Raw genomic sequence first — 26,656 nt, 5'->3', positions numbered from 1 at the left:
TGTCTCATAATGGAATAATGAAATATTAGCCTTACTATATTTCCAGTGTCAAATTTAAAACAATCTGATTTGTGGACTCACAAAATACCTACACTTGTCTCATAAGTCCACTTGTACTTTTAGTACCTTTTAGTAGCATCTATCTCAAGATAGGTTGTTTTGTAAATATGAAATTATCACAGTGCCTCTAAAATTGGGTTGCTGCTACACCTGAATCAAGCTATCTTCAAGATGTCTACTTCCCATACTAATCTACCATATTATTTGGGTGAGAAAAACAAAAGTACTAGAATAATTCAGTTTTATTTTCCTTTATTTCTTTAACATGGACAGGAGGTTAATTCAGGCTTCTTGCTCAGCAATCATGCTCCTTTTTATTTTTAATTTTTTATTTTGACATAATTTCAGTCTTTCAGAAAAGGTACAAGAATTAGTAAAAGATTTCCTTTATATCCTTCTCTCAGATTCACCAATTCTATCATTTTGCTACATTTGCCTTACCTTTTCCCCCTTTTTCTTTCTTTCTCCTTCTCTCTCCACACACAGACACACACAGACACACACACACACACACACACACACACACACACACGGATGTTTTTTTCTGAACCATTTGTTAGTAAGTTGCACTTTACCCCTAAATACTTTAGTATTTTTTTCCCTAAAATCAAGGATATTCTCTTATTGAAAGACATTCTTCATTATCAAAATTAGGAAATTAACATTGCAACAATGCTCTTATCTAATCAGCAGGTTTTATTCTGATTTCATCAGTGCCCTCATAATGTATTTATAGTCTGTCTATAGCAAAGGAGAATTGCAAATCATTGTTGCATTTAGCTGTCCTTACTCTTAGCCTCTAATCTGGAGCACTTTAATGACACTGTTAATTGAAGAATTATTTTGTAGAATGTCCCTCAGTTTGTTTCTAGCAGTTGTGTTCTTAACCACTTCATTTATAGGTAAACCATCCAAACACTCCTCTGTCATTCTCCTGTCTGTAATTTAGATACGTTGGCCTGCACAGAGACAAGTTTATTTTAATCATTTTCAGATTACTTTTGTTCTGATTACAAAAGCCATCTCTACATTTTGTAATCAGACTACCCAAAGTAAATATTGTTAACAGTTATACGTATATCCTCCCATGCACATGAAGAAAATGCGTATATTAAAAATATATGTGTCAACATTTGTATATGTATACACGATTACATATTCATTTTTTACAAATTGAATCTTACTGTGTATAATATACAGCATGCAATACTGTTGTGCTATTTAATTTCTTCACCTACCCTTTGAATGGGTACATGGTATTTTGTTTTGGATGTTCTATGATGTATTTAACCAGTCTTAATTAATGAGTGGTTAGATTGTAAAAAGAACATCATTGCTTGATGGAGTATTAAATTAGTAGGATATACTCCTAGTGGTGACGTTATAGGATCAAAAGGGTGTACACATATGATATTGCCAGGTTGTGCAGGGGGAATCTGAAACACTTTTTCATTTCAGTACTTCTGGCAATTGTTACATGCTATGCTAAGGCCTTATCATGCTAATATAGTGCTCAATTATAGACAGGTATTTCTGTCAACTAGTCAATACAAACATTCCTTTCAAGTTATTTCTGTCAACCACTTCCACTAATTATGGACTATAGTCATTGTAACTGCTAACTAAAGGAATTGGGAGTTTTCCCTCCCCGAGGGAGGCAACTATGGTTGATAATTTAAGGATGTTCTCATTACTGAAAGTATAAGCAGTCCTGAATTTAAGAATTTCTGTATGAACGAGTGCTGCTCGCTGGCCTTCAGAGCGCCACTCACATGTGGTGGTTCTGTGCTCTGGAGTGACAGCCTACAGACTGCCCAGCCCAACCTCGCACCTAACTATCAGGTTTGTAGACTGTTAATTCAGGAGTTTAGATCCAAATGGAGTCAAACAAGTTTTGGTAGGCTGGCTTGGAAACCCAGTACCCAGTTATAATTTCAGTAAGAAACTTAACTTTTTCTTTGACTCCAAATGGAGGATGCCCACATTAAAACACACAACCTCAGTAAAGCAAATGTCATTCCTAAGGTAAGCCATACCCAGAATATTTCTTTTGATTTAGGATAGTGATTCCTAACACTGACTTCACATGGGAATCACTTGGAGAGATTTTAAAAACACCAATGCCTACCCCTTGGAGATTTGAATTTGGTTAGTCTGAGGCGAGCTGGCGCATAGGTGATTCTAGGGTGTAATCGGATTCAGATTCACTGATTGAGAAGTTTTAGAGCCATGTTTCCCCCAATTGGGATAGAGAGCCCGTTAAAATGTGCAGCGCACCTGGAATATAACTAGTATTGGCTAAATAAAATTATGAAAAACAAAGCTTGGCTAAGTATAGGAACCTATGTTTAGATGGTGGAGGGGAAGGTTGGTTGGTTGGTTAACTCCTTAGAAGAAGGCAGAAGTATAGAACTGAATTGGAATTGCATCGAACTATATCCCTGAGAAAGTAGGAAAGTAGCCATTTATAAGGGTCAGTAAGCTTTTTCTGTTTGGGCCAGACAGTAAATATTTTAGACTTTGTGAGCCACATATGGTCTCTGTAGCTTATTCCTCTTTGTTTTGCTCTTTTCCAACCCTTTAAAAATGTAAAAATCATTCTTAGCTCCAGGGCTGTCCAAAAACAGGTGAGGGGCCAGCTTTGGCTTCCAGGCCTTGTTTTGCCACCCCCTGAGCCCAAGCATCTGTCACTTGTTTTTCCCATTAAACAGTTGGGTTGGTGATGAAGTTACCTAACTGTCTCTTATTTTTGTTTTGTCTAGTTAACTCATCTGCTTACACTATTTACATGGGCAAGGATAAATATGAAAGTAAGTTCTCAAAAGCATTTGATTTTGAAATTGCCAGCAGGTAAGTAAGTGTTAATTGACCTTTCCACCCATGGTTTGTTGGATATGAATTTTCAACTATTACTAACTAACCCATTATAAGAAACTCCAAAGGATTAACTTTCCTAGAATTTAGTTATACCAAATAATATTTGAGCTAATGGGACCACCTATTACTGATTAGAAACTTACTTAGAAAGAGTTTTGTGGTATCATTTGATCTAGGGTGATATGAATCAGAGGTTAGCCTGTGCTAATTTAGATCAAATAAAAATAATCTGTGACTTGGACTTTGAAAAGATCACTTTCTGTACATTTTTACTGCATTTAAGATTAGCAGAAACATATCTATTGTTATTTTGAGGCTGAAGATGGCTCTTTTTTGAGTCATGAAATGTTAACAGTTTTTCTGAAGATTGTTGACCACTCTCAGAATGAAATATATTGTTCCCACTGCACTCATTCATATAATAATGTACGCATTCACATGACTAAAACAAAAATTTACCAAAAATATCCATACTATTTGCTATGCCCTCTGTTTTCTATTTCATTTTCAAAAAGCTAGTCTCAACCTGCTAAATTAATTTTTTTGACCCACTAATGAATTTAAACTAAAGTTTAGAAGAAAAACACTGCTGTAGGGCATAGCTTTTTTGACTGTATGAGTGAGGAGGGAGACGAAAGTGAAGTTTAGTTTCTCTGTCTTGATCAAGAGAGCAGTGAGTTGACAGCACTGGCCCTCGGGGTGTGGGTAGGGAGAAGAGAACTACAAGAAGCTCAGAGGAAATGACAGAATGACTCTTCTTCAAGCTTGGGACACACAGCTGCTCTTCTCAGGGAGGGAGTGTAATGTTTTGTAAAAGACGGGTATGAAGTCAAGCCAATCTGGATTAAAATCCCAGCTCTTTAATAAACTAGCTATAGTTACTTAAGCTCTTTGAACCTCGGATTTCTTAGATGTAAGAAGAGGATCGTGGGACCGTGTCTACCCTGCAGGGTTGTGAGGGTTAAATGAAAGAGCCTGGGTGAAGGGCCTGGCCAGAATGGGCTTCCGTAACTAGTAGGCACCATCACTAGAGCCTCTTTAGCTCTCCTGAGCTGCCACCTCTCTCCCCTGGGTGCCCTCCAGGCTGGATGACTGCCTCAGTTGTAGTCTGAGAGCTGTCAGTTTACTACAGTTACCTTTCTTTCACCCCCAAGTATTGCTTTCTTTTTCTTTTCTAAAATCATGAGTGTTCTAAGTGTGGTTTGAAACTGACAACACTTTAAACTTGATCCTTTATATGCCTTTAAAAAAGGCAAGTATAACATTCTTCAGTTTGAGACATTTGACTTTAATGAAATAAATAAGGCCAGAAATTAAAAGATATCAAAGAGCAGTGATAAGTTATATATAACTATACATAGTGATATATATATAATGGTTATATAAATATGCATAGTTATAAATCAGATCCATATAAACAGTTTAGAACTTTGGTTGCCATAAAGCAGAATCAGTATAAGCAAGACTATCACATCCTAGCTAAGAGAGAAAAACAAAAACAACAGAATAAAATAACTCTCTTTGAACAGTTTTTTCTTATAATGAATTTATGACAGTGATTCTGGGTTTGACTTAATGGAGAAGCAGTCTGCAATGTATTAATTTGAGTTTTATATTTCTCCTAATAACCCATAAGTTGTCATGGGTAATTTGTATTTTTCTCGTAGCATCCTCCTGATGAATGTAGCTGAGAGGGGATGCTCTCTCCCTATATTACATTGAACAATAAGGCACAGTTACAAGAGTCATGGTTATCTACGGTAGCTGTGGATCCAAACCTGACCAAATCTGCTTTTTTTCCTACCACATCAAAGGTGCAAACCCAAGTCTTAGGTTGCTGAGAAGCACCCAAAGCAGAACAGCTACCTGTGGTTGTGCAGGTTTTGCACCCTGCAGCTCTGGGGAAGGGGCTTTGTGTGTCTGACAATGAAGGGCTGCCTTGATTCTGGTTCACAGTGATGGATTAGCAGTCATGCTGACCTAAGGCAGCTGTGCCAGTGACATTCCCACCATGTCTTTTTTTCCCTTCAATTTTAGTTTACTGTTTTCTGGGGCTTCTCTGTGTGGGGCCATATGCCAGCCTCTGAGTCCAGAGAGGAAGATTTAGTCTGTGCCTTCCCAGTGTTCAGGCGGATGCCCACACAAAAACAAGTATGGGTAAATTTTGCTGTGAACCTAAAACTGCTCTAAAAAATGGAATCTATGAAAAAAAGTATGGGTGAAATGAATTAGTATCAAATGCTGTAGCAGTAGAGGGGGCAGAGAGTAAATGTAGTTAGGGAGAGCTGAGGAGGCTTTATGGAGGACTGGGTTAGGATGGGCTAGGTTGAGGAATCCTGTAAATGTCCATTGCAGCAATTTATAGCAACAGATCTAAATCTAGATATAGAATTTATGTCTACAGATACAAATTTAGATTCTGTCTAGAGCCCGCTGGAGAGGTGTTTTGTTGTCATTAAAATGTATGTAGAAAAAAATCTATGCATAGAACACTTTTTCTGTAGAGCTGTTGGAGTCTCCCCAGGAGCCCTTGGAGTCCTTGGAGGCGGCAGCTGTCTTAGTCTGCTGTGTCAGAAAGGTATTGCGTTTTTAAAGGACCCTGTTCTCTAGCGCTCCTAGCACATCACACTTAGTTCTGATAGCCTTGATGACTGCAGACTAAGGACTGGATGGGACATAAATGAATTTTAAATTGAATGATTTACTTTCACCAGAAAGCTTTCAGGTGTGTTCTTTTTATTAGCCAGCAGCTGTCACTAGGGAGCCAGACATTGCCTGACTGAGGGAAAGAGGTTTTTATGCTTCCCTTTACTTTTTCTTGTTACCAGTTTAGCTATTTGCTCAGCTTCACACTTAAGCTAGTAGAAAGCCCTTCAGAAAACTCATGGTTCTGCAGTTGCTAGGAGTACCTTCATTCAAGTTTATCATCCTTTTGCTTTTCTGGAAATAAATACCCCATTCAAGTTAGATAGATTATACTTTCTTGAGTACATTTTCAGTTGATATGCATCATTTTGTTTGTTATAATTTTTAACTTTTTGTCTAATACTTTATATAATGCTTCTGTATTAAACACAATTAGTTGTTAATTATTCATGTGGCTATTAGAAATATATATTGATATAACCTTTCTGTAGTGATATATATTGTTAGCCTTAAAAATGTGCATACATTGTGAACTAATACTTCACCTTTTAAATACACACCTGAAGGAAATAATCAGGAATATGGACATATTTATTTAAAAAGTATTTATTGAAGCATTTATATTAGAAACAGCCCAATTGTCAACAATAGAAAAATTTACTCATATGGTAGAATTAAGTAGTCGTTTCCAAAGAGCTTTTTAAAATTTTATTTTTATCTAGTCAATACATAGTGTAAAAATTCAAATAGTAACAGAATGCTTATAATAAAAACCATCAGTTCCCCACGCCATCCTTTCCAATACCCATTTTCCACCTCCCAGAGAAGTTACTTTTAACTTTTAGCTATTTCTTCTATTTTATTTTTATTTTCATATGTGACAGAGTTTTAGGTGATTTTTATTTTCTTTATTATACTTCTGGTGGTGTTTTCCCTAATTTTCTCCAATTTTATAATTGAGGGTGGTTTTTCTTTTTAAAGAAGTAAAATACAACCCCTTGGTTTTAAAGTTTTAGCAAAACCTTTTTTTTCAAAGATTGGCATCTGAGCTAACAACTGTGGCCAATCTTCTTTCTTTTTAAATTACTTTTCTCTCCCCAAATCCCCTCAGTACATAGTTGTATATTTTAGTTGTGGGTCTTTCGGGTTGTGCTGTGTGGGATGCCGCCTCAACATGGCCTGATGAGTGGTGCCACATCCACAGCCAGGATCTGAACCGCCGAAGCAGAGCGCACGAATTTAACTGCTCGGCCGTGTGGCCGGCCCCCAACCATTTTAACCTATAAGTATTATTACAGTGAAATCAGTTTTCTAAGATATCATCTAAGTTCTCGGCTGCTCTGATTTGTCAGTGTTTTCTTATCTTCAAATTGAAATATCTTTGAACTTTAAATTATAAGTGTTATAAAAATTATAACGATTATAATTGTCCAGTTGTAAAAACTATTTTTACAATAGCTTTTTCTGTATTTTCAAGCATCAAAGCCTCTGAATTACTCTTTTCTCCTTTAATGGAGAAAACAAGTTATGGAGAGGACTGGTATTTCTCCCACTTCCCGGCTTACTATAAACTCTGGCCTCGCTTCATTTGGCAGTCTTTTTCACCTGTTCTTTGTTGTCTTGTATCTCACTGTAGATGAAGACCTAATAAAGTATGGCTGGCCTGAGGATATTTGGTAAGTACCAATTTTGGTTCTGCTTTCTGTGGGTCAGCATTTACTTTCTTAGACTTGGCCAACCACCGGACTTCTATGATTAAAACTAGAACTTGTGCTTTGTATTTTATGAACTTTCAGTGGTAAATAGCTGGCTGCAGCTCCCTTCATTTATAATTACTGTAAAAACTGGGACCGATGTCTAAGGGTAAACTCAGGCCTGACCGTGAAGGCCTCCGGAACGTAGGCTTTCTTATCCCTCCGGTGTGTCTCCTCACAGTCAGTTCCTGTGACCACTGCACTTACACGTTCACACCACTCTCCTTGAGTGGATGGATGAGGGCTTCACAGAAGCGGTGAAGAAAATAGACACAGGCTTCCGTGTAAGCGGAATAAATAGAGCATCCGACCAGAGCCAGCTTAAAGACATCACAGACCGGGTTCCCTTTGTCTTCTCAACTCTCTTGAGTTTAGCCCTGTCTTGATCCAACCCTACCCCCTCTTTCTAAAATAATCTATGGAAATTTAAAAAGTAATAATAGATATTTTCTTAGCTTCCTTCTGAGATTATTTTGCTGCTCACAAAACCCAGTCCAAAAAGCAATAATACAAATGAACAAAAACCCCCTTCGTTTTAGTTGAATTCTTTTCTTTTACTGTCTTAGAATGGACTTTTCTGCCCCTCAGACCCAGGACCTTTTAGAACTGCATGGACTCGGGTACTTTGATTTTTTTTCTTGTAACACTGGCAGACTCACTGTGCTGTCTTTTCTATCTTCAGCTTCGCCCACTGACCCTTGTGATAACTCTCTCCTGGAGCCTGATTCCACCTATAGAATGGGCTATGGTCTCCACAACTCACATCCCCTCCCAAAGGCTGTCCCTGAAGATAAGCACAGTGATCCTGTTGCTTTAATGATAGTAATAATGAATGTTTATTGAACACTTAACTATATGCCAAATTCTGTTAAGTGTTTACCTCCATTAATACATTTAATTTCACAACAACCCTGTGAAATAGTCACTGGCATGTGTCCATTTTTCAGATAAGGAAATCTAGGCAAGGAGGAACAGGAAGGATGTGCTGTGATTATTGCTGGCCCCCAGCCAGCTCTGGTTCTGCGTCGCCGCTTCTCTCTTCCCCTAGGCTGCTGCTCTTTGGGCTGCAGGTCACTCCTTTCTTCCCTCAGACTGTGGCTGCAGCTCTCTCTGGACCTCTTTTCTCCCAAGTGTGGGCCCAGACCCTTTGCTTCATTCCCTATGGTGACAGAGTTTAGGCTGCCACTTTTTAGAAGAGTTGATTGATTTTCAGGCAAGGTATACAGCGTTGGACATTTAGTAGGAAAAATCTTACACAGAGACGTAAGCTACCCCCAGATGTGGCCATTCTCAGAACCCCCAGGCCTGTCTGCAGGCACCTGCTCAAGGGCGCCTCCTCTGTCGCTCCAACCTACCCCATTATGAAGGGGCTGATTCATGACCCTGGGGCACATGCTGTCCTGTCTGGCTGCCCTCTCTAAAATCCACATTCCAGGAACCAAGAGGCACTAGAAACCGGAGGAATTTTATAGTCTTTTTTATCTGCCCCCTGTCTCAGCACAGTGGCCTGTCTTCTGAACTCAGATAGTCATCAAGGTAGACCCTGCTTGGTACCTACTTACCTCAGGTGGGCAGCTTACACTGAGGGCTCCTGGATTGGGTGCTGCCTACCTTCCCATGGCTCCAGACTGTAAGCCCCCTGAGGACAGTGATCTGCCTCTTTTGTTTACTAGTATATCCCCAGTGCCCAGCATAGGACCTGGCACAGAGTAGATGTTCAGTAAATATTCGTTACCTTCCTAATTGACTAGCTTGCTGTCTAGAAATGGTCTCCACTGGACATTTCTTCACAATAACTGCGTTCTGCTTATCTCCATTTTGAGCACCTGTAACTCCCAGCTGGATTACTTCAGTTGTCCTTAAAGCCCACAGATCTCCAGACTCGATCAAGGGACATAAGATTGACTGCGCTGGGGGCTGGCCCCCTGGCCGAGCAGTTAACTTCGCACACTCCCCTTCGGTGGCCTGGGGTTTCGCCAGTTTGGATCCTAGGTGCAGACATTGCACCGCTCGTCAGGCCATGCTGAGGTGGCATCCCACATGCCACAACCAGAGGCATTCACAACTAGAATATACAACTGTGTACCAGGGGGCTTTGGAGAGAGGAAGAAGAAGAGGAAAAAAAGAAGATTGGCAACAGATGTGCACTCAGCTGCCAGTCTCAGGAAAAAAAAATGGCACTGGTATATAGTTACCTGCTCTAAGTTTTTCACATGTCAGCTTTGAGGCATAAATACCTGCATAGGAAAGGTGATGTATTCAAATGCACCATGAAAGTCAGTGTACCACAGCTTTTTACCTGACATCTAAAAAAAACTGAATAAGTGGGAAAGAAATGTGCAGTTTACAACCTACACCCCATGTGTTGTGACTTGGGTTTTCATTTCATTAAGTTTGACTATCTCCTGGAACGCTTCTTACCAAATGGGTGACTACAGGTACCTAGACACCCATTTTGACACTACAATAATCTTGAGATTAATGACTGTTGTCGGAAGTGATTGACTTTTTCTTTCAGAAGCTATTGGAGGTCTGATGTGAACCAGGCTGGCCCTAAATTTCAAGACCTGTTCTGGTTCGTTAACTATCAATCCTGGAAGCATTCCTGAGTGTGCTAAGAATGATTCAGTGGATCTACATTCCAGGGCAAATTTTCAACCTGGTTCACTCTGACACAGACTTTGGACCTTTAGCTCTGTGAATGTCAGCATCTGAGTTTATACCAGAAAACCTCCTGAGGCTCCTTTAAGCAAAGAATTTTTCTAAGATTAAATGAGAACAGAACTAAATTCATCTTTAAACAAAGGAAAATAGAAATAGTGTGCAGTTACTGTCTCTGAACTCCCTAGTGAGTACTCTTTCAATGGACTCTGCTTTACGGAGTTAAACGACCCAGCAGCTGGGACCTTGCGTCTCTGCATCCTCAGGTCATCAGTGCTCATTTATTGAAGTCTCTAGTCTCGGCCTTCAGTAAAGGGTAATGGTGGTTAAGCAGGGAAAGTAAGATAATGAGGACAAGAGGGCACTGGGAAACTAGTGGGCATAGTTGAAACTTTGAGGAAGCATTTTTGGAGGTTTGGAAAGGTTTTTTTAAGGAAACTTGCTCAAGATAGTTTACAGAGCTGGCTCTTGTCTGTCTGTCTTACATTTCGACCAAAGCCCCATGCTTACATGCATTCCCCCTGCCCTTTGTAGAGGTCTGCCTGCTACCTCTGGGCCTGAAGGTGGTGCATATCAGCCATGATATTCCCATGTGTGTTTCGGTACTTTGACTACTTTATGTATGAATCCATTAGACATATTGAATTATTGGTGTATTTCTTTTGACATTGTAGGCCTTTAGGAAAAACCAGAATACAATCGAGCTACTGTGGGTATTGTGTAAGAGAGTTGTTGTAAATAGAGAACTGGCTTAACAAAAGTTGGAGTGGGAGAAGTTACTTCTCAGTTGAGCTTGCTTACTAATGGGGTATTTTCCTAAGATCCTGAAAGAGGGTAATGAGATATGTAATTCCTAGATTTGCAAAAAACATATTTTCTGAGTGGAAAATGCCAAGCTGAAGATGGTAGTAGGAATCTCTTACATGAGAATGCAAATGAGGAAAGAATCAGTGGGAGAAAAGTAAATCAAACTAAGATGTTATGTTCATTTCTGGCTATCAGTAATGGTTAAGAGTAAAACCTAGAGTCATCATAGACTGCGAAACATATTTTTCTTTATCCAAAGTGTCTAGCAAGATGCTTAACCTCTTTAAGGAGGGCATTAGAAACAGCATAATCTTAACCTTTATCTAGAATCACACTGTCTACATCTTGTGCTAGGTGTGAATGTGTGAACATTTTCACTTCTAAAGAATATATTAATGCTGAGAAAATATCTAGAGAAATATATAATGGGATGTAATGGTGCCTCCTTAGGGTTTTGCTAAACATTCTTCTGTCTGGAAAGGTAAGAACTAAGGAGAAGATGACTAAAGTTAACAGAATCACAAAGTGACAATCATGGGGTACCGTTTGCTGCTAGGATTCTAGGAGCATCTCTGGGTGTTGGAAAGAGAGAAAGGCAACTTTTGGGGAATTGTAAATATGAAAAACTCAGTATCGCAAAATCTTGGACAAGGTGAAAAAGGAAGTAAGTTTAAAGAAATTTAATACAATTGGTAGATGATAGGTAAGTTTAGGACATTGGAGTGGGAGGGCATTCGGAGTGTTTTTAGGATAATGTCATAATGGGCAATCACCATGCTCTCCCAGGAGACATATATTAGTGCCATTGTCGGATATAAGGCTGGGTGAATTGTTGGTCTGACCCATTTTGTGATGTGGTCTGTTTACCGTCTTTAGTCCTCACCTGGCTCTTCTGGCTCTGTGCTTGACATTCTCTTTTGGATTGTTTTGCCATCACTTGAAACTTAGGATGTCCCAAATAAAACCCCTTGTCTTTTTCTCCAAACTGGTGCCCTCTCCAACTGTGAGACATTTCTGTCAGCGGTCCTGCTAGTCTCCCAAGCCTGCAACACTGCAGTCTCTCGATGACGTCTTTCATTCCCTTCTCACCTGAAATTCCTTTCTCTGTATTTTTTCTGAGTCCTGTGCTTCAAAGTCTCAGTTGGTCCGTGAAACCTTTTGTCACTGATGGCTCTTTTTTGCTTGAAAAATCACCCTTCCTGGGGCATTTAACATTTATCGTCTTTAGTACTCATCTTGGCACTTAGTCTCACACAGCTGCAGAACTTTCCGTGTTTGTCTTACCTCTCCCAGTTAATAGTGAACCCTTTGGAGGTGGTGACTGTTTTATACTCCCCATGGTGCTTAGCATGTGGTAGGGGCTGAGTTAATACTTTTTGGATTGGAATGCTTTACATGCAGTTGCCCTGAGGAGATGGTTGTCTTGTACCTCTTGCTAAAAGTGATTTTCATTTTTTGTAGGTTTCATGTGGACAAACTCTCTTCTGCTCATGTATACCTTCGATTACATAAGGTAACTGGATTTAAACGTGGATTTGGGACTTTTTCTTTAGTGATGAGCATCATATCTTGTCCTCTCTCCTTTGTTGTGCAAGTAATTGCTTAAAGTAATAAATATGTACAAAAGTCTAAAAATTAGCAAATGAAGGGATGTCTTCCCCTTGACACACAAAATCACTAAGGGAAATTGAGACTTCAAAGGGGACGTCATACATGTTTGCAGGCTAGAAGCGCTGCGTTGTCCTGCCAGTTCCGGTATGTCGTCTGTCACCTCTGCTTTCTCTCCCTTTCATTTCAGTTGCCCCTACTGGATTCTGTCTGCTGCGCTGGAGATCATGTTGTGGTTCCTTTTTCTCAGCCTGCTGTGATTCTCCTCCCTCAGCAAGTGCAGATGTTCCCAGTTATCAGGGGCTTCTTTGGGAGGGTTAAAACAGCAGTATAGTAGTAAAGGAAATGATTTAATGTTCTCTCATAACATAAAACCACTATTTTTCCAATCTGTCTTTACATCCATATGTTATATTTTATATGGTTAAATCTTAGAGTCTCTATACTTGTTATGTCTGTTGCTTTTTTTAAAATGTTTTATTTCAGAATAGTTTTAGATTTACAGAAGAGTTGCAAAGAGAGTGCAGAGTTCTCATATACCTCCCACTCAGTTTCCTTTATTGTTAATATCTTACATTACCATGGTAGATTTGTCAGGATTAAGAAACCAGCATTGGTCCATTACTGTTAATTGAACTCCAGACTCTATTTTGATTTCACTGGTTTTTCCATTAATGTCCTCTTTCTATTCCAGGATCCAGTCCAGGGTCCCACAATGCATTTACTTATCATGTCTCTCTAGTCTCTGGTCTGTGACAGTTTCTTACTCTTTCCCTGTTTTCATGACCTTGACAGTTTGAGAAGTACTGGTCAGGTATTTTATAGAATGTCATTCAATTTGGGTTTATCTGTTTTGCTCATGACTAGGTTGGAGTTGTGGGTTTGGGGGGAAGAATAGTACAAAGGTGAAGTACCCTTCTCGTATTATCACGTCAGGGGTACGCGTATTAACAGGATTTATCACTGATGATGATAACCTTATTTTCTGGGCCAGGGTAATGTCTGCCTGGTTTCTCTACTGTAGGGTTGCTTTCTCCCCCATTCCATACTCTGTTATTTGAAAGGAAGCCACTGAGTCAGCCCATATTTGGTGGGGAGGGATGGAATTAAGCTATACTTCCTGGAGTGGGGAATGTCTGCATATATTATTTGGAATTCTTCTATAAGGAAGATTTGTATCTTCTCCTCCATTTACTTATTAGGTTATTTATTTCATTGGTATAGATTCATATATTGATTTTATACTTTGGGTTATAATCTAGCACTATGTTTGCTTTTTTTTCCCCAAGGAAGGTTAGACCTGAGCTAACATCTGCCAGTCCTCCTCTTTTTTCTGAGGAAGACTGGCCCTGAGCCAACATCTGTGCCCATCTTCCTCTACTTTATATGTGGGACGCCTACCACAGCATGGCTTGCAAAGAGGTCCCATATCTGCACCTGGGATCCGAACCGGCAAACCCCAGGCCGCCAAAGCGGAACGTGCGCACTTAACCGCTGCGCCACCGGGCCAGCCCAGTACTATGTTATTTTGTTGCTCAAATTGTTCCAGCTTTGACTGGAGCTCTTGTCTACTTATCTCCTGTGTTCCTTTAACGTCCTCTTGTCCTTTTGTTTTTTGAGCACTTCTTTGCTTTCTAGCACTAGAAGATGCTCCAGGTTCATCTTGTATTTTCCCTGCCCTGGACCCAGAATCAGCCATTTCTCCAGGGAACCGTGGTTCCTTTTGTTGGGAAATGTATTTAGAAATCAAGATCTGAACTCTGGGTGTGGTAATTGCTTCTAGCCCTCTCACCTGACAGAGCTAGGAAATACATGTGTACATACTAACCCATGTGTGCACGCACATGAATAATTGTTTCCGTCTCTCTCCCTCTGTGTCTACATTAGCTAAACACGAGCTCACACTGATGTCTCCGACTAATCCATTACTACAGGGGCCATTCTGGCCTTTCCTCCTTGCTTATGAGTAACTTCCTTCTCAGACAGTGAGAAGCCTGGCTCCCACCGTCCACCATCCATTTGGTTATTTATTTGACTCCAAAATATGTGTAAGTGGTTTCAGATTTGTTAACCTCTATCCCCCTGAGAAACAACTTTATCAAGTGAAGTACAGTGTTTATATCTTTTTGCCGTACAGTTTCGAGTCCAAATGCTGTTTTCCAAAGTTACTTGTAGGCTTCTTTTTTCCCCCCACACCCTTTGGTGCTGTTATGTCATACTCTTATAAGACAGTTAGATTCTTTTATCTTGGTCTGCATTCCATCCTGGCATCCCCTGGTTGATTGTATCACTTTTTTTTTTTTTTAAGATTTTATTTTTGCTTTTTCTCCCAAATGCCCCCGGTACATACTTGTGTATTGTTAGTTGTGGGTCCATCTAGTTGTGGCATGTGCGATGCCACCTCAACGTGGCCCGATGAACGGTGCCATGTCGGTACCCAGGATTCGAACCAGTGAAACCCCGGGCTGCTGAAGCAGAGAGCACAAACCCAACCACTCGGCCACATGGTCGACCCCCTGTATCACTTTTTAAAGTTATAGTTTATACACTTTTTTATGTTGCTGTATTATTTTCGTATTTATTATTTTGGCTGGCTGCTTTGAGTTGAAAATATGCCACAATTAATATGAAACCTTTCTTGTCAGAATTTAGATTGCTTACAGTTTTTGTCATTATGAATCCCCAACAAGAAATATGTTTTTATGAACTACTTTCTCTTTTTCTTTTGAATTGTTCTTAGAGTAATTCTCAGAAATGGGATTACTGGATCAGAAAATACAAACAGTTTGGTATCTCCTTTTATGCCAGATTGCCCTCTGAAAGTATTGTGCTAGTTTAAAATGCTATCTGATATATATAGATTTTCCAAACACTGGGATTTTATAACTTAAAAAAAACCGTAACAGCCTTTTGACATTTCAGTAAATACGAGATGCTACTTCACTATAGTTATAATATTTACATCTTAATTTACTAATAAGGTTAAACATCATGCTTCGTCTTTACTTATACTATTTATTCTTTTGAAAACTATTGTAAAGGAAAGGAGGAAGATTGTGAACTCTGCTGGAACAAAATTCTGAATTCTCCTAGGCAACTTTTGCCATTTTGGAACTATTTTAGGTTTAGAAAAAATGGAGTATGGTGTTACCAAATTTCCTTTTGGTTCAGATTAAACTTTTTACTTTGGATTCTGCTGTGTCAGAAAATGGAAATAGTGGTGGTAGTCCCAAGTTCCCATTACCACCAGTTACTACTTATTCGAATAGAAGTTTAATTTCCTTTTCTTCTGGAAGCATATAGTGTGCTCAATAAAAAAAATGAACCAACTTTTACCTGGTTGACCTCCTGCAGTAAACAGCACAGCCCTCTGTACTTAGTAGGTATCAAGTAAGTGCTGGAGATGCAGCAAGACTAAGTGGTTCAGAGCCCAGACTCTGGACACAGACTGCTGGGTTTGCATCCTGGCTCTGCTGCTTACTAGCTGTGTGACTTGAGCAAGTGACTTAACTGTGCCCAGTCCCTCATCTGTGAAAGGGAGCTGATACTACCTATCTTATAGGGTCATTGTGAGGATTAACTGAGCTAGCATAACAGAAGCACTTAGAGTAATGCCTGGCACATGCTATGCACTATATGTGTTAATCCCTTTTTGTTGAATTCAGTTGAATTCAACCCAAACTTTAGAGATCATAGATATTCAGCAGTTTTTTCCTAGGCTTTTTTGATTTTTGAAAACCCATTGAAAAATCTCACTTATCTAGAGTTTTCTTATCTCATTAACATAGATGACACAAAGCCTGCAGTCAAAATCTGACCTTTCCAAGAGTACCTTAGACTCTCCACTCAGAGTCCCTTGACTCTGACCTCATGCATAATGCTAAGCCGAAAGGGTTTTTTTTGTTCTGCTCATATTGTATGAGAAGTAGCAAAACAGGAGGAGGAGATTACTTCAGGGATAGTGACAGCCACAGCTAAGAAGGGATACTGGGACACAGCCTGATGTCAAGGACCAGGAAACTGTGTTTCCACAAGAACTCCATAAGTGCCATATTCTGGGACCAGCCATTAGAGCATAGCTTTAGCCCTGGGTTCATCTCCCAGTTCTGTCACTTACTAGATATGGGGGACCTCGGTCCAGCTATTTAACCTCACGAGGCTTCCTTTTCTTTGTTGGTAAAGTGAGGATAGTACTCTTCCATTTCATATGGGTGTTTACATACTACCTGGTACATGGTAGGTACTCAAAAAGTGACAGCTGTTGTTTTGTTTTATAATTAGTTCTTTTGATTTATTTAGTATAGGGTCACTCAGCTTCTGTGTATTTTAGAAGCCCCTGAAGGCATCTCTATTACTATATTATAGCCTACTGTAATGGCTGATATTCATAATGATGACATTGTGTTATCAAGATGTTAAATTCGGAAACCCCTATATAAGTGGTCAGGGAATTGCATGGGATGAGATACATTGTGAAAGTAGTGACAAACATAAAGCACTTATTTTTTGGTCAAAATTTGTGTGTGTGAGAGACTCCCATTTAAAACATTTAAAATAAAAAATTTAGAAACATTATAGAATAAACTTAGCTTATCTCAAATGTTTAGGTAGGTAGAACATTTTATTCCCAGACAGAAGTGCTTCTCTAATTCCATACCTAGTAGGAGCCAGTGCTGAGTTGATTTCCACTCGCCCCTGCCTCTGAAATATTTTTGTTCTTTTGGAATTGATACTGAGCAGTGTGCTCCCTCTGCCTGCCGAGGTCTGAGCCAATTAATCACAACGAGTTATAGATGAAGAAAGGAGTTTTAATTAGATTAGACTAGCCAGCAAATCAGAAGATGGGTGACTAATGTCTCAAAAACCCATCTTCAAGGATTGCAGAATCTTGAGGCAGTTGTATAGGGAAAACGGGCAGTAAGGAGGAGGTTTTCTTCAGGCGTGACAGACTCCAGGGTCTTTTATTGTTGCATTCTTCTGTCTGCTGTGATGGATACCTTGTAGGTGTGTTTCCCGTCTGTGGTCAGCCTGTTCCTGGAGAGAAACTCTTAGAACAAAGTTTTAAATTATCAAGCTGTCGGGGAGTACGTACGTAAGTGCGAGGGCATAAATTAGGAGAGCATGTGAATTTTTTAGAGTACGTGCAGAGCAGCGAGTAGTCACACAGAGAAGGGGCTGGGGCCATTTAGCGTAACAAGATGGCCTCACTTTTGCTTACTTACAGAATGGCTTTGCTTATTCAGCTTTGACTTTGATACGGTATCTGTAGAGAAAATGATTCAATATTATTTCTTCCTTATGATGGATGGTTATATCTAGCACACCAAGAGCTTGCCTCCTGATTAAGCCTAAGGATAGATGACCTACCAGATGTTTGAGACCTAAAGCTATAAGATGTCTCTTTGAGAGGAAGGTCGTGGCGACCTCAGCTAAGAAGACTTCCAGTTGTCAAAAATAGGCCCCATTTCCCCACAGGGTTTCTAGAAGAATGAGGAGAAACAGGGAAAAATTACTCAGACATAATTACAGTTAATATTTTGGTGGTTTTCCTTCATACCGTTGTTGGTTTTTTTAACTTATTAAGTATCACTGTTTTCCATATTACCTCCTTTTCTTAGTTTAAGTAAACATTCTCATAATGGACTTCATTTTTCAGTTTTGAAATACAATTGAAGAGGCCCTGCTTTTAATAAAATTGTGCTTAGTAAGGTAGCAAAGCCCTATTAGTGCTCCAGTATCAATCAGTACAAGGTAGTGGACCATTTGATTTATTTTTTTGTTTCAGGGGGAGACGATAGAAGACATTCCAAAGGAAGTACTGATGGACTGTGCCCATCTTGTGAAGGCCAATAGCATTCAAGGTCAGTTTTTCTAGAGGTGTTCTCAGAATTAGCACTGATTTCTCTGTGTCTGAAATGGATTACATTTTACAGAACATGTTAATTGACTTTGGCTTGAGTCAAAGGGATAATGTGTAATATGCCTTTCACCTGTTTTGTTCTTTAAGATGGCAGTTGTGCTACCTGTAAAAGAACTAAAAACTAATTTCTCCACCACTCTAATGTTCATGACCCTGTATCACCTCTTTTTACCCGATTTTCCTTACCTTGAATAGAAGGTTGTCTAGACCTGCCTACCCTGAAGGTTATTTGTAGAAAGAGTGTTTTGGAAATTAGATATGTTAATAGCTAAGCAAGCGATGTGTCTCATGGCTGTTTTTTCAGTGTTGTTCAATATCTTTATTTCCATCATTTGTCATTAGATTTTAGAACTGAAGTCTCTAAATCACTCTTTCCTACAAGTCGTAAAGGTATCAAGTCAGTTGATCTTGTTTTCTCCCTGAGAATCTTATTTAATTGGCCTGGGATGATCCGTGAGTATCAGTATTTTTATGTTGCTCTCCGGCTGATTCTAATGCACAGAGCGGGTTGAGAAAATCAGCCTAAGTGTTTTAGGTAGAGCCTGTCCTACTGGGCTTGGTGCTTGTTTATTTCTGCTGTGCAAGTATAATCTATCAATAGTCAATATAGGTAAAGAAAGACAAATATTGAGGTGAAGGTGGGAGTTAAAAAGGGGAGTCAGGAGGTGGTGTTCTGTTAAGAATGATTAAGCTAGTAGATTGGATTTTAAATGTAGGATATAGACCTAGATAGGGGAGAGGTAAGTTTGGTTCGATATGAAGTTGAAGGATGATCCAGAGGGTTGGAGAGAAACATGATTTGGGTAGAAGATAAGCATGCAGCAGACACGTGGCCGAAAGCAGGTACCAGAGGTTGGTGATTCTAGGACAAGAGCTGGGCAGTGTACCCCATTCCCCGTCACTTAGACTGCGTTTCATGAATCTGACTTGGGCAGCTGTAATGAGTCAGCTACCTAGCCAAAGAAAGTGGAGGTCTTGTCTTCACAGAGCCACTGGTTTTCAATTCCATAAATCATTGAATTGTGGTTAGTTTTAGTCCATTCCATGTTTATGAGTAGAACAGAGTTTCTAAGATTTCTAGTTAAGATCTTCAGTTATTGAAATAAAAATAATAAAAATTAAAACAATCATTATCCTCTTTACTTGTATGTTGCAAGCTCTTTCATAAGTTCTTGTCCACTTTCCATGCGCCTTGCCAGCAGATGTGACTTTATTAAAAGAGCTTTGAACTCTTTTAGTCTTGGCCTAGCCTCTTTCTTCTTAATCTCTTTATAGTTTACTAGTTCTAGAGAAAACAGAAAAGAGGAGGGAAGAGTCATGACACTGAATTACTTTTCCCTCCTCTTCAGCCTTCCACAGGGATAGCCCACTTAGCAGAATAAGGAGGTAAACCCAATAGTCTCTCTCTTCAGAGTTGGGAGTCGATAGCAGAGAATGCTGAGTGATGACGATTATGTTTGCTGTGAGATTTGCGTCACTGTGGAGTTAAAATATTCTCCTACCTGCTTGACCACCGTCAGTGCTCAGAACCAAGGGAGTTGTGGTTAAACGTGTTTATCTTCATAGAACCTGGTCAGCCTGTTCTGTCTTCATTTTATAGTCTCTTGCCAGATAAAACTTTCTAAAAGCTTGGGCACTTTCTGTGGTACGCCCCACCTTGTCTGTACAGTTAAGTCCAAGCTTGTTAAGCTGGCATTTGAGCATCTCTGATCTGGCTACAGACTTCTTCTCTCTTTTCATATTTCACACATCTGCAAAGCAGATATTTGCTGTTTTCCTACATTGTGCCTTTGCTTATCTTCTTTCTGCTCTCACTTTTGCCCTCCTCCTCAGTCATTACGTGTCCAGATCCAAGCTAAGGTTCAAGGTCCACATAGCAGTTGTAGTAGTAGTAGTAATAGCTGACACTAAATGTTAATTACATGCCTGGCACTGTGCTAAAATATTTAGATTATTTCATTTATCAACCCTACTGAGTTAGATATTATTTTCATTTTGGAGATGAGGAAGCTGAGCTTAAAGAGAATTAGGGAACTTGCCCAAAGTCTCAGAGGTCTGAAGTGTGATAGAGGCTGCATTTGAAGTCAGACAGTTTGATTCTGAAGTCTTCTGTCTTAACCACTTAAGCTGTGTTAACCTCTCCCTTAGAGCCTTTCCCTTCTCCAGCTTTGCGTGACCCCTGCCCTCTCTGAACTGTCTTAGCACTTTCCCTGTACCTTTCTAATATCATTTTACAAGTTCTACTTTTAATTGAAGTTATTTATGTACTTATCTGCCCTCCTTTAGTCCTGGAAGGCAAAATCCATTGTCTGATCCATGTTTGTATCTCCACAGTATATGGAGATTTTTTAAAACTTAGTTTTGAAAAAAATTTCAAGGGGCTGGCCCCGCAGCCAAGTGGTTAAGTTTGCACCCTCCACTTCGACAGCCCAGGGTTTCGCCGGTTCAGATCCTGGGTGCAGACCTAGCACTGCTCATCAAGCCATGCTGAGGTGGCTTCCCACGTAGCAGAACTGGAAGGACCTATACCTAGAATATACAGCTGTGTACTGTGGGGCTTTGGGGAGAAGAAAAAGAAAAAAATTTTCAAACCTACAAAAAACTTGCAAGAAAATACTGCTCTCATATGTCCTTCACTTAGATTTAACAATTTTTCCATATTTATTTGCTTTCTCTCTTTAACGTACTCATGATAATTTTATTAGCTGAACCATTTGGAAGAAAATCCTAGACATCACGACCCTTCAGCATGTCCTAAGAAAAAGGACATTGTCTTAAGTAACTGCATTACATTGATCAAATTCAGGAAATTTAATGTGGATAGAATACTATTATTTGGTATACACTTCATATATAAGTTTGGCCAATTGTTCCACTACTGTTCCCTTATAACATATTTTTCTGATACAGGATCATGTGTTATATTTACTTGTCATATCTCTGTAGTCTCCTTTAATCTGGAGATACTTCTTTGTATTTGAAGACATTGATACTTTTAGAATGGAGACCAGTTGTAGAACATCCCACAATTTGGGTTGGTGTGATGCTTCCTCTTGAGTAAGACCACGTTATGTGTTTTCCGGCCGGAATACTACATAAGTGAAGTCTTGCGCATTACAGTCCAGAGGCACATGGTGCCATTTTGCCCCATTTTTGACGGTTAATTTTGATCACTTAGGTAAGGTGGTGTTCACCAGACTTCTCCAATGTACGTGGTGATTTAATGAACCTCGAAGTATATTGCTATCTAATTTGGAAGGGCCTTAAAGAGTGTTGGATCAATGATGAAACTGTGGTTCTTAGAGCTTCCTGGGAGACTGTGAGGGGTAGAGGTAAAATGAGGGGATAGGAGGAGGAAAGCACCGGGTATCTGGAACCCCATTCATCCAGAGCATCTCTACTTTGATTACTTTGATATATCTTCTTTGGTAAAAGAGGTTCCACTTGCTAAAAGAAACAAAAAACAAAAATGCTGCTAAACTAGTCCAATTTCCTCATAAGATTCCGAGAGCCATGGGAACGTTTCCACAGTGACACGGCTGGTTTGTGGTAGTGCCAGGATAGAGTGTAGGTCTCCTGAATCCCAGGCCAGTGCTTTTTGCTCTGTCTTGCTTCTTAACCTTTTTTGGATCAAGGACTCCTTCGAGAATCTGAAGAAACCTGTTTCGTCCTTTTCTTTTTAAAAAGCACATGTAGTAAATTTTGCATTCAGTCTTAGGGAGTCTCAGAAGTCCCTGAAGCTAACCTGTGGACCCCTGCTTTCCATCGTAATGCTTTTGCTTGAGTTACGTTTGTCAGCTTTACCATTTGCCTTTTGTGGGTGGTTTTTTAAAAACGTGTTTTGTGGTCTGAAACACTTGATGGCTTGTTCGTTCTAAGCCTTTTCCTTTGTTGAATTATGGTAATTTGCCAGTGGGTAAGGGTACGCCTTGCTCAGTGTCATCCTGCCTGCATGTTGAAGACAGTCTCTCTTGGCAGGCTGCAAGATGAACAACGTTAATGTGGTATATACACCGTGGTCTAACCTGAAGAAAACAGCTGACATGGATGTGGGACAGATAGGCTTTCACAGGCAAAAGGATGTAAGTGTTCTGCACCGCTGGAGGCGGCGGAGTCCTGGCGCTGAGTGGAGTATCCGACTTTTCTGTCTAACACCTTTGTTGTTGAGGGCTCAGCATGACGTATGTTTTCTAAAGGGAATTAAGCTGGGTTGCTAAGTCCCTGGAAAGCCTTTGCCCTCTTCTGGGGGAAAAAAAAATGTATAATAAAGTTCAATATTTTTTTCCCCTATCTCCCTCAAAGGTGAAAATTGTGACAGTGGAGAAGAAAGTGAATGAGATCCTGAACCGATTAGAAAAGACCAAAATGGAGCGGTTCCCAGACCTAGCGGCAGAGAAAGAATGCAGAGACCGTGAAGAGAGGAATGAGAAAAAAGCCCAAATTCAGGAAATGAAAAGGAGAGAAAAGGAAGAGATGAAGAAGAAGAGGGAAATGGATGAACTTAGGTATGTGGGAGCTATGGTTTTGGTATTGACCTCGAAGATTCTTCACTGATTTTAATCAGGGATTAATCCGTAAGAATGATTTACTGCGGCCGGTCCCGTGGCTGAATGGTTAAATTCATGCACTCCACTTCGCTGGCCCAGGGTTTCACTGGTTCAGATCCTGGGCACGGACATGGCCATGCTGAGGCAGCGTCGCACATGCCACAGCTAGAAGGACCCACAACTAAAATATACAACTATGTACTGTGGGGGATGGGAAGAGAGAAAGCAGAAAGGAAAAAAAAAGATTGACAGCAGTTGTTAGCTCAGGTGCCAATCTTTGGGGAAAAAAGAATGATTTACTGGTGGAAGGAAGGACATATAACAAGCTCAGGGCTTTAAACAACTTAGAAAAAGGCATTTATACTAATGTGTTGGTCAAATGGATTGCCATTTTATAGGGGCAGGGTATGAAAGTATATGAAATAAATAGCTAATTTTATTCTTAGATAAACCATCGTAGGTGATCTTTAGAGTTTGGTTTGTAAACATCTTCAGGGGGGAAAAAAGCTATAAAGTGTTTAACATTCACTAGCTGTAGTATTTGAATGAGATTGTCTTAGCTCTAAAGGCCAGTGCTAGTAACTCTTAAAAGCTGTTTTTCAAACCTCTTTTCTACATTTTGAAAGTTTAAAGTAATGTAGTGAGACCTGTTCCAAAACACTGCATTTTTAAACAGTAAAGAGTAGTTAAAATACAATTTGGATCCTGAAATTCTAGTGTATAAGTTCATGAGAATACTGACTATATTAGTTTTCTATTGTTACTGTAACGAGTTACCACAAATTTAGTGGCTTAAAACAACATAGATTTATTATCTTACAGTTCTGTACGTTAGAAGTCTGACGTGGTTCTCCCTGGGCTAAAATCAAGGTGTTGGTAGGGCTCTCTGTTTTCCTGGAGCTCTAAGGGAGAAGCAGTTTCCTTTGCAGCTCCTAAAGGCCACTCACATTCCTTGGCTTGTGACACCTTCCTCCATCTTCAAAGCCAGGAGTACAGCATCCCTCTGACCCTTCTTCCATAGTCACAGCCTTCTCTGCTTTTTAAGACCAGTGTGATGGCATGGACCCACCCACCTGGAGATAATCCATGCTAATCTCCCCATCTAAGAGCCTTAACTTAATCACATCTGCAAAGTCACTTTTGCTGTGTGAGGTAACATATTCGCAGATTCTGGAGATTAGCTTGTGGACATTTTGGGTAGGATCATTATTCTGCCTACCAAGTTGAATCTGTAACGGATGCATAGTACTATCCCTTACGAGGCCTCTAGTTTTTCCTTGTGAAAGAAGAAGTTAATCCTGTGACTTCTACTCACAGAAGTTCTAGATTTTTTCTACAGGTACCCATTATTTGTGATAAGTATACCAAAAAGAAAAAAAAGCCATTGATGTGTCATTGCCTTTGGGAATGGTATAGTATCAAAACAAGCTGTCTGGTCCTATCCTGACCTGTTTTTCTGGGAATACCCTGGCGTACTAGAGAGATTGCTGGGTCGGAATGTTGGTGTTGTGATCCAGTACTAATACTGTTCCTGCTGGGAATGCTGCTAAAACAGAATGAGTAGCTTCATTGAAAATATAATACACGAATGGAGAACTCCAGAAAGCATTATCCTGAGCTATAATTTGCAAACAAGAGACAGACTAACGCATAGATTTAAACATTTGATTTGACCTAGAATTGTGAGTTTGCTTTGTGTTACAAGTGAAAGAAAAACGTTCGACTCCATCATTGTGGTAAAATGTGTAAAATTTTGAGTGATGCAAGATTTAGAGTTGTTTATTCTTTTTTGTTTTTAGTGTGGAGTGGGGAAAAAATTGGAAACATGCCTTTTTGTACTCTGTACAAATCTAACAATTTTGTATAGAAACATAATGTTAGATGTTATGAATATAATGTATTATAATTTATATAATTTTATAATTTATACTGTATTTAATTTACTTATAAAATTTAGTGAGAAAGAATAGCTGACATTTTTGGACATTTGTCATCTGCCAAGCACTGTACTGTGATTTACTGCATTAACTCATTTAATCCTAACAATAGCCATATGAGGCTGATATTTTTCTTCCCTGCATTTTGTAGAAGAAGAAACTGAGATTGAGAAGTTGTTAAGTAACTTGCCCAAAGTCACGTAGCTAGTCTCAGTCTGATTCTCAAGCCCACACACAGTGTTACCCCACTCTCTGCCCTCTCTTCCGTTTATTCAGTGCTAAAGTAGTATTTATTTCATATAAACCAAGCAAGTAATATATAGATGTCATAATTTACCTTAAAATCCAGTACACTTTTGTTTCAAATTAAGCTGTATATTCCTAAAATTTAGGGGATTTTGTATGTTTGGTTTTACTAGTTTAAAAAGTTCCAAGCATTTAAACAAAAGAAACTATCCACTGAAACACAGTTTTCTTAGCTTCTGGACTTTCTTCATTTGTCAACTATATATAAAATATTCTTGTAAACTGTGGAGGAAAAAATTCTCATTGTTATTGAAGAAAATTTTTGCTTCCAAAGTTTATCTAATCAGTCGGTTTTCTAAGCAGTCACTAGTCACTTGAATTTTTTCCATTTGTTTTTTGGACGAATTTTTATCATATATCACTCTGGTACATGCACATAGAAAGGAAAATGTAAGTGGAATAAATTAAAAATCACTTTTCTAGCCCATGTTTTTCTAACAATTATATCCCTACTGCTTTATTTTTAATAAATTATTGTGGGCCTCAGAAAACTAAAAACAATTGAGATGTTTATTTCTGTGAAACATATGCCACCAAAACGCCTTTCTTTCCCATGCCGCGGAAGGTGGAAGAATGTGAAGCAGGGCTGTAGTGTGAGGAACCCGTGCGATGACTTGTCAGGCGTTTGCTCAGCGTATCCAGAACTGCTGTTTGCATGCTGTCTTCTGCAGCTTTTGTGAAATTGCAACAAGAAGTTTTAAGCTTCTGACCTGTTTCATAATCTGTTTTTGTTTGTAGTGCTAGCATCACTTTAATTTCTCTCTTTGACTCTTCACCCCAAAAGATCGAATGCTGTGCCCATGAAATCTCATTCTAAAATCTTTCACTTGGCTTACTGACAGTGAAAATACCGTTAAGTTTCACCAAGAGTTGATTCTTTTATTTGGACCATCTGGTAAGGAATGTCCACTTTAGTTGCTGTGATTGCTTAAAAAATTGACTTTTGAATCTTCAGGGGATTCTACAGGTAAACCAAAAAGGTAAATTCTTATCCTGACAGTATCCCCAGTGTTTCCGAATGATTTCAGTGAAGAAATACTTAACCAGCCCCATATCCTGAAGAGCTACTTTCCAACTTCTTTCGAATTCTAAAACCATTGTTGAGACTCTAGACTCATTTCTGTGCTCAGCTTTTTGAACAAGAATGGCAATAAGCTTTTCATTTGTAATTTCTACTAGGAGCAAAAAATACATGGAATTGCTATTGTGTAGACCAGGTTCTTTGAGCTCTAGTCGGGCATATCCATCAGCCCTCTGCTCAGAAGTGAACAGAGCAGAGCCCACAACAACAAAGGCACTGACTTCCTTCTCTGATGAAAGAGCAGTAGGCCCTGGAGATGGAACTCCGTCTTGTTCTTGCTAATGAGTGCTTTAGTCCTTCTCCTCAGTCTGCAGAACTATAATGCGATATAATATGAACAGGTCTACATAAAGATCATCCTTTTAGGTAGTTTTTAGAAATATTTGAGTAGCTGAGAGGGTACCAAAATGTGAAGCCTAGATAGTAGCAGTATATTAACACCTTCATTTTGT

General features: G+C 39.4%; 1 protein-coding gene across 4 annotated transcripts in view; it reads left to right on the top strand.

Moving 5' to 3' along the window:
- The window catches only part of CCDC25 (coiled-coil domain containing 25), a 71,002-nt gene that overhangs the window by 2,145 nt on the left and 42,201 nt on the right, over positions 1 to 26,656 (top strand). For 2 of the 4 annotated variants that reach the window (XM_070611346.1, XM_008519305.2), the window contains exons 2-7: positions 2,823 to 2,870; positions 7,220 to 7,259; positions 12,267 to 12,318; positions 18,199 to 18,274; positions 22,312 to 22,415; positions 22,636 to 22,838. In XM_070611346.1, the coding sequence (XP_070467447.1) occupies positions 2,823 to 2,870; positions 7,220 to 7,259; positions 12,267 to 12,318; positions 18,199 to 18,274; positions 22,312 to 22,415; positions 22,636 to 22,838 (523 nt within the window). The remainder of the gene's footprint in view (positions 1 to 2,822; positions 2,871 to 7,219; positions 7,260 to 12,266; positions 12,319 to 18,198; positions 18,275 to 22,311; positions 22,416 to 22,635; positions 22,839 to 26,656) is intronic. The other 2 variants (XM_070611347.1, XM_070611348.1) reach the window with 1 other exon arrangement.

The sequence above is a fragment of the Equus przewalskii genome, chromosome 2 (genome assembly GCF_037783145.1).
Source record: "Equus przewalskii isolate Varuska chromosome 2, EquPr2, whole genome shotgun sequence".
In the NCBI taxonomy this organism is placed as follows: domain Eukaryota; kingdom Metazoa; phylum Chordata; class Mammalia; order Perissodactyla; family Equidae; genus Equus; species Equus przewalskii.
The sequence above is the reverse complement of the archived record's forward strand: the minus strand, read 5'-3'. Positions and strand labels throughout refer to the sequence as shown.